General features: G+C 40.4%; 2 protein-coding genes across 2 annotated transcripts in view; both read right to left on the bottom strand.

Moving 5' to 3' along the window:
* Window positions 1-5,188, bottom strand: part of LOC101352933 (pantetheinase-like) — a 45,887-nt gene extending 40,699 nt beyond the window's left edge. Inside the window, 3 exon segments of the mRNA XM_012554894.2 lie at window positions 1,943-2,034; window positions 2,037-2,190; window positions 4,856-5,188. Of these exon segments, the coding sequence (XP_012410348.2) occupies window positions 1,943-2,034; window positions 2,037-2,190; window positions 4,856-4,981 (372 nt within the window). The 5' untranslated portion in view covers window positions 4,982-5,188.
* A 1,877-nt stretch (window positions 5,189-7,065) lies between these two features.
* The window catches only part of LOC101351285 (vascular non-inflammatory molecule 3), a 13,292-nt gene continuing 5,326 nt past the window's right edge, over window positions 7,066-15,031 (bottom strand). The window contains exons 3-7 of the mRNA XM_004368911.2: window positions 13,971-14,163; window positions 11,626-11,917; window positions 10,283-10,656; window positions 9,323-9,496; window positions 7,066-7,720 (exon numbers count right to left, since the gene is read on the bottom strand). Coding sequence (XP_004368968.1) covers window positions 7,562-7,720; window positions 9,323-9,496; window positions 10,283-10,656; window positions 11,626-11,917; window positions 13,971-14,163 — 1,192 coding nt within the window. The 3' untranslated portion in view covers window positions 7,066-7,561. The remainder of the gene's footprint in view (window positions 7,721-9,322; window positions 9,497-10,282; window positions 10,657-11,625; window positions 11,918-13,970; window positions 14,164-15,031) is intronic.

The raw sequence follows: 15,031 nt of genomic DNA, 5'->3' as shown, positions 1-15,031 counted from the left end.
GAAGATCAGGTGACCGTAGGTGGATGGATTTACATCTGGGTTCTCAGTTCTGTTCCATTGGTCAATGTATCTGTTGTTGTACTTCTGACATCTATTTTTGTTTTCTCTTTCTTTCCTGTCTTTTTAATGACATCTTACTTTCTTCATGTGTGATGTTTTTGATGTCATTCCACAACTCAGCAGGTCTTCACTCATTAGTGTTCAGTATGTTAAATCTATTCTGGAGATGGTCTCTAAATTCAGGCGGGATATAGTTGAGGTATTTTGGCTCTTGTGGACTTGCTCTAATTTTCTTCAGCTTTTAACTGAATTAGCATGTGAGCAATTGATGGTCTGTTCCACAGTCAGCCCCTGGCCTTGTTCTGACTGATGATATTGAGCTTCTCCATCATCTCTTTCCACAGATGTAGTCAATTTGATTCCTGTGTATTTCGTCTGGTGAGGTCCACATGTACAGTCAACGTTTATGTTGTTGAAAAAAGGTATTTGCAATGAAGAGGTCATTGGTCTTGCAAAATTCTCTCATGAGATCTCCAGCGTTGTTTCTATTATCACACCATATTTTCCAACTACCAGTCCTACTTCTTTGTTTCTAACTTTCATATTCCAATCACGAGTAATTATGAATGCATCTTGATTGCATGTTTGATGAATTTCAGACTGCAGAAGTTGGTAAAAAATCTTCAGTTTCTTCATCTTTGACCTTAGTAGTTGGTAGGTAAATTTGAATAATAGTTGTATCAACTCGTCTTCCTTGTAGGCATATGGATATTATCCTATCACAGACAGCTTTGTACTTCAGGATAGATCTTAAATGTTCTTTTTGACAATGTATGTGACCTTTCCTCTTCAATTTGTCATCCCAGCATAGTAGACTATATGATTGTACAATTCAAAATGGCCAATACCAGTCGATTTCAGCTTACTAATGCCTAGGGTATTGAAGTTTATGCATTCCATTTCATTTTTGACAATTTCTAATTTTCCTAGATTTATATTTTATACTTTCCACTTTCCGATTATTAATGGATGTTTGCAGCTGTTTCATCTCATTTTGAGCCATGTCACATCAGCAAATGAAGGTTCCAAAAGCTTGACTCCATCCATGTCATTAAGGTCAACTCTACTTTGAGGAGGCAGCTCTTCCCCATCGTATTTTAAGTGCCTTCCAACCTGAGGGACTCATTTTCTGGCACTGTATCAGACAACGTTCTGCTGCTATTCACGAGGCTTTTATTAGCCAATTGTTTCATCCTTAGAACACCACGTCCTTCTTCCTAGTCTGTCTTAGTCTGGAAGCTCTGTTGAAACCTGTCCACCAGTGGTGACCTTGCTGGTATTTGAAATACCAGTGGCAAAGCCTCCAGTATCACAGCAACAGGCAAACCACCACAGTACAACAGAGTGACAGACTTGTGGTGGGGAATATATATAAACATAAAAAATTTACAAGTGTACATACAAGCACAGACATTTATGTACATATACTTTTCCAATCAGAGAATATTTTAAAAATTCTTATTTTTGTAATGCCTTTAGCATTTCATTTTTTTAAAATTTTATTGTGCTTCAGAAGAAAGTTTACAGTGCAAATTAGTTTGTCATTCAAAAATTTATACACAAACATTTTTGTGACATTGGCTGCAAACCTCACATTGTATCAGGACTCTCCCCCTTTCCCTCTCCACCCTGGGTTCCCCGTGCCCATTCCTCCAGTTTTCCTGTCTCTTCCTGCCTTCTCCTCTTTGATTTTGAGAAAGTGTTGCCTATTTGGTCTCATATACATGATTGAACTAAGAAGCACACTCCTTACGTGTGTTATTGTTTATTTTATAAACCAAACCAAATCCATTGTATTGCATAATTGACTCTGATAGTGACTCTGTCTCCTAAGATGCCACCATTTCTCTACATAGAATCCAGCACATTTGAGAGATGATACCTGCTTTGCTGCTGATGTGATGGCTCCCTCCAAAACATCCAGATTTTGGTTCATTAATGCCAGTGCCTCTTCACGAGATGTTGGTTTTAGGCGGTACTAGGCAATATCTCTACATGTTCATAAACAGCTGCAATAAAAGTTTCCACGGCACTGACTTCTAAGATGCAGAAAGCCAAAAATGCCACATAAGCCATCAACTGAGAAGCGATCATGCTGATGCCCAATGATTGCTGAAAAAACAGAGACTCCTGACATTTATAGAGAGAAAACACAATCAATCACATGGTTGTCAGATGCTAGTATTTTAAAAATAAATTACAAAAACCAATTTTATAAACATATGGTTCCATATCATTCTTCGACAAAAAATGACCTTTCCTTATTGCAGGGTCTGTGAGGATCAAATGAGCAAATGTGTGTAAATGATTTGAAGAATAACTAGCTTTACAGTTGTGAAATTATTGTTACTATCATCATGGGAATATTCGAACTCTGCACTTTTATTCACTTTAGTTTCCTCAAAATGGACAAGTCAGAACAGAGGAGAAATACAAAGGGGATACTATTCAGTATTGCTGTGTATCAAACTATCAGAAAATACAGTGGCTTCAGAGAACACATAGTTTATCTAAGGGTCTCTCTCACAAGACTGCAGTCACACTTTTGGCCTAGGCTGCAGCATCTCATCACCTCAAACTTTCCCTCAGGGAAGATTCACTTCCAAGCTCTCTCATGGGGCTAAGGGCAGGCCTCAGGTCCTCTCTAGCTATTGCCCAAAGTCATCAGTTCCTTGCCCTGTAGGACCTTCCACAGAATGCAATTACAGCCCTGCACATTCTCTCTTTACCCCTTCCTGGGAGCAGGAATATGGTCGTGGCCACAACTCAGCTTTGACTGTGTAGACCAGGAACACACTCTAAAGTATTGTAAAACCAGAGGGTAAAAGTGACTCAGGCCCATAATGACCATGTGGTGCTGACCTACCTCACCACATGATCTGCTCACCTCAGGACTATTACATACAAAGAAATAAGTTCATGTTCTTCAAGTCACTTTATTCTAGGCCTCTTTGCTATAACAACTTAGACTTTACCAAAAATAAAGTAGAAAAATATCTGTGAAGAACCAGCACAAAGCAATATTCAATACTATCAGCTGGTAATATCACTAGAGGTGAGAAGGTACTATCACTACTTCAGTGAAGAAATACAGTGTTGAGGAGATGTACCTTAAGCAAGATCTGGAGGAAGAGAAGAATGTTGATGGGATAAGACAGAAGAGTATTTCAAGTGTGGCGGGGATGGAGAAATGGGCATGAAATGATCAATGGCAGCAAAGCTCAGCATGTTGATGGTGAATTGAGTCAGTATGCCTGGAGGGGAGGGTTGGCATTGAAGGCTAGTAATGAAGGAGATAAGGACCATCACAGAGATGACCTTGTGTTGGAATAAGGAATCTGCTCTTCCTTCAAGGAAAGTTTTTGAGCAAGGTTTTAAAATTACTCAGGTTCACTTAAAATTTCCCAAATACCTACTCTGAGTCACACAACAGAGGCATTAAATCTCTGGCACTTCTGGAAGATTTAGCATTACCAGCTGAAAGAAAGTACTCAGATGGACAATCACAGTACTTGCTGTAGCATACCATCAGCTGGAACTGGAACTGGAGAGGCACCAACAGCCTCTGTTACAGCTGCTGAGCTGCATCTGGAACAAGGATCTCCTGATCCCTAAGCCCACTGCACTGCCTTTGATTAGCAAGCTACAGCCTGCCACAGCTCACAGAATGTAGTCTTTCTGTTTGTAAGAGTAGAGAGACTGGGGGAATTGTCTCCAGTGAAACTACCCTGAATCTAGAGGGAAGTCTTAACTGGTACCTCTAGACTCCTCCAACCAAAATTGAGTGGATGGAGAAGATTACCTCCTGGGAGGAAAATGTGACATCCCACTAGGCACAGGGAAAATGTGCCTAGAGGAAAAGACAAGAACCACAGTAGTCTGGGCTTTGCTGACAGAGTATAGATGACACAAACCCAGACAGCAGGCCCTAAAAGGAAGCCAGCAGTAAGTCCTGCCCTGCCCGAGCAGAGAAAACAAGAAAGAAGGGAAAGGAGGAGAGAAGAAGGACTGAGTGGGGCAGCACTGGCTCTTGCACTTATCTATGTCTCCAGCACCTAGCACAGTGCCTGGTACACAAAAGGCCTAATAAGCGTGGCACTTAAAGGAATAGACTAATTCCTGTCCCAGTATTACCACTAGCTTGCTGTTGGACCTTGGGCAGCTTGCTTTCCTTGGATTTCAGCTGATCCAGCTAATTTAGTCAATTCAGTGATCCAGGGAAGACAATATACATACTGACTCACAGGGTGGTTTTGAGGGTGAGGGGAGATGTGCACTTCAGGACACATGGTGAGCTCTGAAGAGACACGTGCATGCATGTGTGTGTATATGTGTACAGGTGTGGGAGGATATGTATGATAAAGATTAAAAATATACCTCTGTGTTGCTACTAAATATATTTGTCTATATATTAATATTTAATGACTAGAACATCATGTCAATTTTCTTTTAACATTTTTCCTGTTAATAAAGTTCAATACTATTTAAGAATGTATATTTTTCCTATAGGACTTGTATTAGTCAGCATTCTCCAAAAAAGCAGAAACAGAAACAGAACCAATAGGAGATAAAACCAAAAAAACCAAACCCGTTGCCTTCGAGTTGATTCCGACTCATAGAGACCCTATAAGACAGAGTAGAACTGCTCCACAGGGTTTCCAAAGAGTACCTGCTGAATTCAAACTGTCAGTTAGCAGCCGAACTCTTAACCACTAAGCCACCAGGGTTTCTAATAGGAGATATATATCTTATATATATGAGATAGAAATAGGTTTATTTTAAGAAATTGGCTTACCCAGTTATGGAGGATGGCAAGTCCAAAATGTGTAGAGTAGGCCTGCAGGCTGGAAACTGAGGCAGGGACTGATGTTATGGTCTTGAGTTCAAAATCTGTAGGGCAAACGGCAGGCTGGAAACTCATCTCTGCAGGAGGTAGTGTTACAGTCTTGAGGTAGAATACTGTTTTCACCGGGTAACTTCGCTATTTCCTTTAAGGTCTGCCAACTGATTGTATAAAGCCCACCCACATTATTGAGCGTTAACTCCTTTACTTAAAATCAACCTACTGAGGATGTTAATCACAGCTATAAAAATACCTTCACTACAGCACCTAGATTAATGTTTGATTAATAACTGGCCTAGCCAAATTGACATGTAAAACTTTTTTTTTTTTTTTTAATGTAACCTGCAAACATTATTACGTGGTCTGAACTGGTTCTCATGGGGAAAAATAAATATAACCATTTCTCACCAATGAGTTATACTCTGCTGCCTCAGAAATACTTGTTGAAGCCAAAGAGTGGTTTCATTCTCCAAAGGAAGCATTTAGAAGAGGAAGACATAGCTGTAGGACTGAGTCCAGCAGAGCTTCTCATTCGTAAGTCATGGTAAATAAAATCAGGAGTGGGGACGTGGGGATGTAGGGGTGGTAAGAGCCAAAAGAGGTCAAAGAAAATCAAAATTGTGGGACACTAGAAGGTCCGTGTTAGAAGAAGTATAGCCAGAATGCTCCTTAGAAGCAAAGATGACAAAACTTCGTCTCACATACTTTGGACATGTTATCAGGAGGGAACAGTCCCTGGAGGAGGACATCATGCTTAGTAAAGCAGAGGGTCAGCAAAAAAGAGGAATACCCTCAATGAGATGTATTGACACAGTGGGTGCAACAATGGGCTCGAGCATAACGACGATTGTGAGGATGGCACAGGACCAGGCAGTGTTTCATTCTGTTGTACACAAGGTCTCTATGAGTCAGAACTGACTCAATGGCACTTAGCAACAGCAACAGAAAATAAAGGGTAAAAACAACTTCAAGAGGGGCAGCTTGACTGTTTCATCATCAAGAGTAAACATTGAGAAGCCCCCTCAGGTTTGGTGGTATTGAAGTCCCCTATAATAGCGAGGAAGGAGTTCTGGTAGCATAATGGCTAAGCTCTTGGCTGCTAACAAAAAGGTAAGCAGTTTGAACCCACCAGTCACTCTGCAGGAGACAAAACCTCGTGCTCTGCTCTGTAAAAATTACAGCCTAGAAACCCTATGAAGCAGTTCCACTCCATCCTATAGGGTCACGGTATACAACAACATAACAGAGAGGAAGGGGCGGACGACTTGCATAAGAGTGCTTAGGGTGAAGACTGGGAGGAAAGAATCTGGGGCTACCAGCTTAATAACACAACCTCCAGACAACTGTCTAGGAGAGAGAAAAAGAAGCCAAAAAAGAACTAATCTGAGGCAATGAGGAGGGAAGATGCCAGCATCACAGGCAGACAGAGGAGCCCAGGGCACAGGTATAATCATTGAATCAGACAAGTTATAGCCCCTGGAGAAAGAATCCAGGAAAGACGGTAGCAGAGGAAGCCAAGAGCATTTTCTGCTGCCCAGATTGTCTCCAGTTCCCTAGCACTGGATTGAATTATTATACTGGGTGGGATAAACAACTAGGGAAAGTCTAGGAAAGCAAATGTCATGCCTTTTGTGAGGAAAAAGAAATGTCTCCAAACTCAGAGTGATCCTCAACCTCTCCCACATAACAGGGAGAGACCACGCCCTGGTGTACTTCTCTCCCCAGAGTTAATCAGTGGCCAACCAGGAAAAGGATTCAGGGAGCCAGGGTCAATGGACAAAGGGTAGCTGGGTAAAGGCCACAGGACAGTCCTTTTAAGGAAGCTCCCAGCCTAGCACCAGAAAACCAAAAACCAAACCTGTTGCCATCGAGTCGATTTCGACTCACAGCAACCCTATAGGATAGAGTAGAACCGCCCCATACAGTTTCCAAGGAGAAGCTGGTGGATTCGAACTGCCGTCCTTTTGTTAGCAGCTGAGCTCTTAACCACTGTGCCAGCAGGGCTCCCAGCCTAGCACAGTCCTCCCCAAATCTCTGAGTATTTAAGGAGATTAACCAGGATTGGGTAGATTTTAGTATAGAATAATTTCAGAAAGAAATAGGTCTGAAGGAGATCATTTATTTCTATTTTATTAACATTCTAAGTATCTAATTACCATACAAATAGTCCAGAAGAGTCAAATAGGTTATGATAAAGAGATAACAGAAAAATTTTAATTAGTTAAAAAGTTATTTGTGATTAATTTAACAGATTCCCTTTTCTTTAACAATTTCCTATGGCTTGATTGACTGGGATCAAATAGCCTTCATTTTCAAAGTTAACCAGAGTTCACCTGAATCAGTCTCTGGAATATTTGCTATGATATGGAAACTACATTTGCATACAATAGAGCAGTTAATGCAAAAGAATTTTTCTAGGTCCCCATCCATGTAAATGTATGTTTCATTATGATACATATACACACTTAAACACGCATACATTGAAGAGTAATACAGCTCCCATAGAAGAGTCTGTTGTACACCAAATGTGTGAAATGTAAAATTTGCACTCACATCCATTGCTTTTTAAATTTTTTGTTTGTTGTTTCAATAAGTTTATGACATCTATTCTAAATAGATGCTAAGTGCTCTCTTTTCTTTCTCTTCGCTTTTGGCAGATTAATCCTGAAAGTGTACAGGTGAAGGAGAACGCTGTGACTTCCCAGGCCCCTGCCCTAAGCGTGGAGGATCTTTCTCAAACACTCTTCCGTACAGGGCCATAACTACAACAGGCAGAGAGGCTCCACTTTGGCTCCTTAGACGACCATCTCTTGAAACCTGATCAAAGAAAGCAAAGGGTTAACTCCAACGCAATGCTTGGCTTCCAGTCCAGAGGACTTCTCTGGCAATCACACTCTAAAAGCAGTATAATCTGTTGCAGTAGAGTAGATTCCTGGCAACCCTATAGGACAGAGTAGAACTGCTTCATAGGGTTTCCAAGGAGTAGCTGGTGGATTCGAACTCTTGACCTTTTGGTTAGCAGCCGAGCTCTTAACTGCCACATCACCAGGGCTCAGAAGCAGTATAGAAGAGTGAAAAACACACAAGGTTTGGTGTCAGATGACACACATTCATGTTCCACGTCTACTAGTTGAGGGACTGTTATGAGCTGAACTGTGTCCCTCAAAAAAGATATGTTGAAGTCCTAACCCCTGGTACCTGTGACTGTGACTTTATTTGAAAATAAGGTCTTTGCAGATGTAACCAAGTTAAGATGAGATCATTAGGGTGGGCTGTAATCCAATATGACTGGTGTTCTTATGAGAAAAGAAAACAGAGAGAGATACATAGGGAAAATGCCATGTGATGACTGAGGCAGAAATTAGATTGTTGTGTCTACAAGCCAGGAAATGCCAAGGATTGCCACCAACACGAGAAGCTAAGAAAAAGACATAGGACAGATGCTCCCCTGGAATATTCAGAGAGAATATGCCCGGGCCAACACCTTGATTTCAGACTTCTGGCCTCCAGAACTGTGAAGGGATAAATTTCCATTGTTTTAAGCCACCCTGTTTGTGATGATTTATTAAGGCAGCCCTTGGAAACTAATATAAGGACTTTGGGTGAAAATGCAGCAAATAATTCTATTGCATAAGGTGGTCAAAATCAAGTAGGATCAGGTATAAACAAGCGTTCTTTAAACTAATGAAACACTGTAACCAAACCTGTTGCCGCTGAGTCCGTGTCAACTCATAGCAGCCCTATAGGACAGAGTAGAACTCGCCCTTAGGGTTTTAAAGGCTGTAATCTTTATAGAAGCAGACTGCCACATCTTCCTTCCGCAGAGTGGCTGCTGGGTTCCAACTGTCTACCTTCGGTTAGCAGCAGAGCACTTAACTACTGCGCCACCAGGGCTCCTTAATGAAACATTATACAAAATATTAAGCATTACTATGGCACAGTGGTTAAGAGCTTGGCTGTTAACCAAAAGATCAGCGGTTCGAATCCACTAGCCTCTTGGAAATTCTATGGGGCAGTTCTACTCTGTCCTATAGGGTCGCTATGAGTTGTAATCAGCTCGATGGCAAATGGTTTTTTGTTTTTTTAAAATCAATATAACAAGTTTTCAAAATAATACACTCACAAAATAAGTTGTCAAAACATTATTCAATGTATTTAATTGGGACATTCTACACCATGCAAATGAAGAGAACATTTAGTTACCTCTGGATCTCAATATCAAATTTATGTAGAAAAATGAACCCTGACTTCTCTATCACAGCCTAAAGACAATCTAGAACCACAACTTATGATGCAAATCATAGCTTCCACATGTCTTTAAAGTGTCACATGGAGTGTGAACCGCAATATTACAATACTGTCTCATTTACTCGTCTACCCATCGGTTCAAAGAAATTTATCATCTTGAGAACCTCCTACCTTATAATATCTCTCAGGGGCAAGTTGGCTCCCACTTAGAACAATCTGTGGGAAAACATAACTCGTTCCAAATGTGCCACTGAGGGAGAATTCTTCAAACTTGGTAAACGCTGACCCCACAGGCTCCCCACAAGTTTTCAAGTCAGTGGTTTGACACTTCAGTAATGTGCATATCTATGTAGGAAAAGAAAAAAGAAACGGTCAGAAATACTGGAGCAATAGAAAGAGAGAACTTTTCTCAGCTAAATAATACTGTTTCAAAGGACAGAGGAGTGTTTGTTCAGTTGCCTCTTAAGCAGGGTTTTTTCAAACTGCAGTTCACAACCTATCAGTGAATCCTGAAATTAATTTACTTGGTCAGGATGAGCATCTTTTTAATGAAACCAGGCGGAATATGCTAGAATTTTCGAAGTTAGAGTGTATTGTACATAATTATTGCTATTTCCAATTCTACAATCAACTGAATCCAGCACAATTTTGAAAGAAATGCGATGATGAACAACAAAACTAATAATAAAATCACTCTGTTGTTTAGTTTCTGTGAAGTGGATTCTAACTCATGGTGACCCCATGTGTGCATAGTAGAACGGCTACAAAAGATTTTCAAGGCCTTTCAGAAGCAGATCGCCAGGAATTAATTCCAAAGTGCCTCTGGATGTGTTTGAACTGCCAACTTTTTAGTTAGTAGTCCAGGGCTTAAGAAGCCCTGGTGGCACAGCAGTTAAGAGCTTGACTGCTAACCAAAAAGCAGGCTCCTCGGGAGAAAGATGTGACAGTTCGCTTACGTAAAGATGACAACCTTGGAAACCCTCTGAGGCAGTTCTACTCTCTTATAGTGTCACTGTGAGTTGGAATTGACTGGATCACAATGGGTTTTTTTTTTAAGTCCAGGACTTAACCACTTGTACTACACAGAGACTCCAAAATTGTTCTAAGATCTGTATATTTAAACATGTCTACCTGTAAGTAATATTGGCCTTCTACTGTGTGCAGCCCATTGAAAGCACCGAGTGCATACACCTCATCTTTTCGCTTCTCAGACATCTTGTAAGTTAAGTGGCAACACAAGTCTTTTTGGCAAACTGTGTAATTTCCTGTGTTTTCCTTAAGCTCAGTGAAAGTGAATTCATCAAAGTAAATCATTCCTGGAAAATCTGACTGCCCAGATGAGAATGGTTTGGCACTTCTGGCATAAGCGCTCCAGTCAACAGCTGCCGGGTAGGTGGGTTCACGGCGAGGCTGGGACTTCAGTTCTGATAGCATCAGCTGGCCACTTTCCGTTTCCATGTCATAATGGTACACCTTGACTGCTTCCGGTGCATAGATTCCACTCCCTGCAGTGGATATAAAAAAATACAACCATTGGTTTCAAAAATTTTCATGGTCCCAAATTAGTAGAAATAGTCCCATTGGAAATTAAATAGGAAGTTATTAAAATATAACCCACTTTCAAGATAGTTAAGAAGATAGCTGTTACAGTGGCATAGGATTTCATTTGATTCTTTGCATCTTTCATGAGGTATTCATGCTGAACTTATCGTTTGAACTGGATAGTTTATTTACAACTTAAGGAAGCCCTGGTAGCACAGCAGTTAAGCGCTTGTCTGCTAACCAATAGGTCAAGGACTCGAACCCACTAGCCACTCCGAGGGAGAAAGATGTGGCAGTCTGCTTCCATAAAGGTTACATCCTTGGAAATCTATGGGGCAATTCTACTCTGTACTATGGGGTCGTCATGAGTCGGAATTGACTGGATGGCACACAACAATATTTACAACAAAAGATACCCTTTAGTTTTGCCAACTTAACAACAAACTGAAAATTCCCCACGCAGCTCTCCACAGACCTATTTAATTTATTTGTGTTTGTGTTTTCTCATCTAGATAAATGATTAACAAAGCAGTTAAGAGGGGAGAACTTAGTCTACATCACCTTGAACATGGATACTATAAAAGACAGACTAAAAATCTAATTAAGTCTAAAGTGCTATCATCCCCTCAGCAGCAAAAATTATTCCACTGTTATTAATAAAATAGACGTTGGCTGGGAAATTCCTTAGATCTGGTTTTGATTTTTTATGTGAGTTGACTTCTCTCTAATTTCCTCTCATGTGAAATTGAAATGATATTTGCCTTTTTCTTCATTCATAGAGATAACATCCCTAAAACAATGTTGGTATAGAAATTTGTGCTATTATTCATTCTGTGATATTAGAGTTCATGAAAGAATCATTAAAGAAAAGCATGACTTGAAAATATCCTTAGATGGTCACTGCCACTTGGGGCATGACAGGTGTGAGGTACCTGTCATGTGCATGCTGGTGTTGTGGGTGTTTGCAGCTAGGAGATTGACTCTCATGGCTCTGGCCCATGCCGACTGGAAGGGAACAGCCGAGAGGAGGGGCAGCGTGTTGTACCAGGCCACCGGGTAGAGTACGCTGTCAACTTGAAAGTCATCCACCACAACCACAGCCGGGTCATGAGAAAAAATATCAAAGCAAGTGAAAATGCCGAACTTCCCAAAGGGAGTCTCAAAAGTTACAACTTCTGAATCCTTGGGGAAATCAAACTGAATTTCAGGTGCAAAAAGATTGTACTGTTAACAAAAAGGAAAGAAAGGAAAATCAGCATGAAAACTGACAAGCAGATATAATCAACATCCATAAAAACTTTTTTCCCAGTGAATGTTGATGTGCATATTTAAAATTGTTACACATAAATTTGCATAAATTGCATCCAATCCTCCACTTTCTATATTAGTTTTCTTATTGTGATGTTGCCGGACCAATAAGCAACATCATCATAAAAGGAGACAATATTGAAGTTGTCAAGGACTTCATTTTACTTGGATCTACAATCAACGCACATGGAAGAAGCAATCACGAAATCAAATGACGTATTGCATAGGGCAAATCTGCTACAAAAGACTTCTTTAAAGTGTTAAAAAGCAAAGCTGTCATTTTGAGGACTAAGGTGCACCTAACCCAAGCCATGATATTTTCAACCACCTCATATGCATGTGAAAGCTGGACAATGAATAAGGAAGACCAAAGAAGAATCGATGCCTTTGAATTATGGTGTCGGTGAAGAATATTGAATACACCACGGTCTACCAGAAGAACAAACAAATCTGTCTTGGAAGAAGTACAGCCAGAATGCTCCTTAGAAGGGAAGGTGGTGAGGCTTCATCTCAGATACTTTGGACATGTTATCAGGAGGGACCAGTCCCTGGAGAAGGACATCATGCTTGGTAAAGTAGATGGTCAGCATAAAAGAGAAAGACCCTCAGAGAGATGGATTGAGACAGTGGCTGCAACAATGGGCTCAAAGATAGCAATGATTGCGAGGATGGTGCAGGACCCGGCAGTGTTTCGCTCTGTTGTACAGAGGGTTGCTATGTGTTGGAACCAACTTGACAGCACCTAACAAAAACCACACTGTGATGTTAACCAAAAATCTTTATTTTTCCAAAATCAATTCATAAAAGCATATGTCATATCTGTAAATTGTACTTAAATGTGAATATTTCTGACAAAATCACAGGCCGAAATTTGAAATTTTGCATCTTACTAATTTCACTGTATTCTTTTAAATATCAATTGCACTGCCTCCTAATGTATAACAAATGTAATAGCAAGTGTTAATAAATAACTTTGTCCTATCTCCCTATGATACTACTAGGTTTATATAACGGAAGTAAAGTAATTTTAAAGTGAATTGACACAATGCGACAGCTAATCTTGTTAATCAGTAAGCCATTAATAATTTTTTCAGCCTGATCATTGCTTCAATACTCCACTTAACCTGGAGTACAGCATCTATTTTGTTTGCTTTTCCACTCCGCACCCACATGGTAGCCCATCCTTCATCCCATAAAGATTGGCTCAGGGAAGTCATGGGGCCTAATTGCAATCAAGAAGTGATGAGGCTTTTGCAGAGTTTCCATTGAGGGAAAAGTACATGCTTCCTCTGAATTTTGTTGCTATACAAATGCGAACTTTGTGTTGTCACAGTCATGTGGATTCTAAAAGGAACGTCAGCCTGAGAAAACGCTGTAACGAAAGGCTAAGAGGGCTAGAGAAATGGATGGCACCTTTTGAGCATCTGGAAAAGGCTGCACCTAAAACTACTAGACCTACCCTTCTATTTTATATATATATATATATAGAGAGAGAGAGAGAGAGAGAGAGTCACATAAACAAGGAAATTTCCATTTTTTAGAAGTCAATTTCAGCTAGGGATTTCTATCATTGCAATCAAAATAGTCCTAATGAACCAAATGGTAGCTTAGCTTAGTATAAAATATTAACTAATGGGACAAAAAAAAAAAAAAAAAAAAAAAAAAACTAACCCTGAAATTAGATCATGAATTAAATGGAGAGTTTCTCCTTCTTTTTCAGGGAATATTAAAATCTTCCGAGGCTATTACCACATCCACGCTAATATTCTGTCATATTCTATTTTATGACTAATTCAAACTCAGAACCCTTACATGACACTGAAGTAAATAAACGATCTTTTCCAACTACAATACAATAATTAAGAGATGTAGCCATAAGAGTTCTCTCCCCAACATTCAACAAAGATACATACATAAACAAACAAACAAAAGAAGTAAATCAGGTTTAGCTAGGCACAGTAATTCTCACCTTATGGTAGCGTGCCACCAGTTTACCTTCAGAATCGAACACCACGTTAGTGTTGTACTGGTAACGGCCGTCAGCGGGGCACTGAGGGTCACTGGCATTGCATGGTTTCTTGTCCCCGATATTTGCCACAATGTAGATAGAATTGTCCTTGGCCAGGCAGCTGAGCCTTTCTTGCACTGGGGCGTGACCAAACCTAATTCAGTAGATACTGCTTTAAACTTACTATATTTTGGTGATTTCTGCATTACCAAAGTGATGCTGTATTTGCCTATTGTCTACGGCCCTACAGCTGTAGGTTAAGAATAAATAGAAAACATTTAAGAATTCCTTCTCAATAGAGGGTTCATCTTTGTGAACTCTAGCTTATTTTAATTGCCAGATTCCAGATTGCCACACAGTTAGTAAGAAGGAAGCACCAAAAAATGAACCATCACAGAGATGACCTTGGGGTTGGGATAAGGAATTTGCTCTTCATTCAAGGCAAATTTTTGAGCAAAGTTTTCAAATTAGTCAGGTTCACTTAAAATTTCCCATATACCTACTCTAAGTCACACTATACCAGAAACATTAAACCCCTGGCATTTCTGGAAGACCTAGCATTACCAGCTGAAAGAAAGTCCTGAGAAGGACAATCACAGTACTTGCCGTAGCATACCATCAGCTGGAACTGGAACTGGAGAGGAACCAACAGCCTCTGTTACAGCTGCTGAGCTGCATCTGGAACAAGGGTCTCCAGATCCCTAAGCCCACTGCACTGCCTTTGACTAGCAAGCTACAGCCTGCCAAAGCTCATGGAATGCAGTCTTTATGTTTGTAAGAGTAGAGAGGCTGGGGAAATTGTCTCCAGTGAAACTACCTTGAATCTAGAGGGAAGTCTTAACTGATACCTCCAGACTCCTCCAACCAAAGTTAAGTGCATGGAGAAGATTGCCTCCTGGGAGGAAAATGTGACATCCCACTAGGCAGAGGGAAAATGTGCCTAGAGGAAAAGACAAGAACCACAGTAGTCTGGGCTTTGCTGACAGAGTATAGATGACACAAACCCAGACAGCAGGCCCTAA

Source organism: Trichechus manatus, unplaced genomic scaffold (assembly GCF_000243295.1).
Source record: "Trichechus manatus latirostris isolate Lorelei unplaced genomic scaffold, TriManLat1.0 scaffold00002, whole genome shotgun sequence".
Classification (NCBI taxonomy): domain Eukaryota; kingdom Metazoa; phylum Chordata; class Mammalia; order Sirenia; family Trichechidae; genus Trichechus; species Trichechus manatus.
Note: the sequence above shows the minus strand (reverse complement) of the source record. Positions and strands in the feature narration are given on the sequence as shown.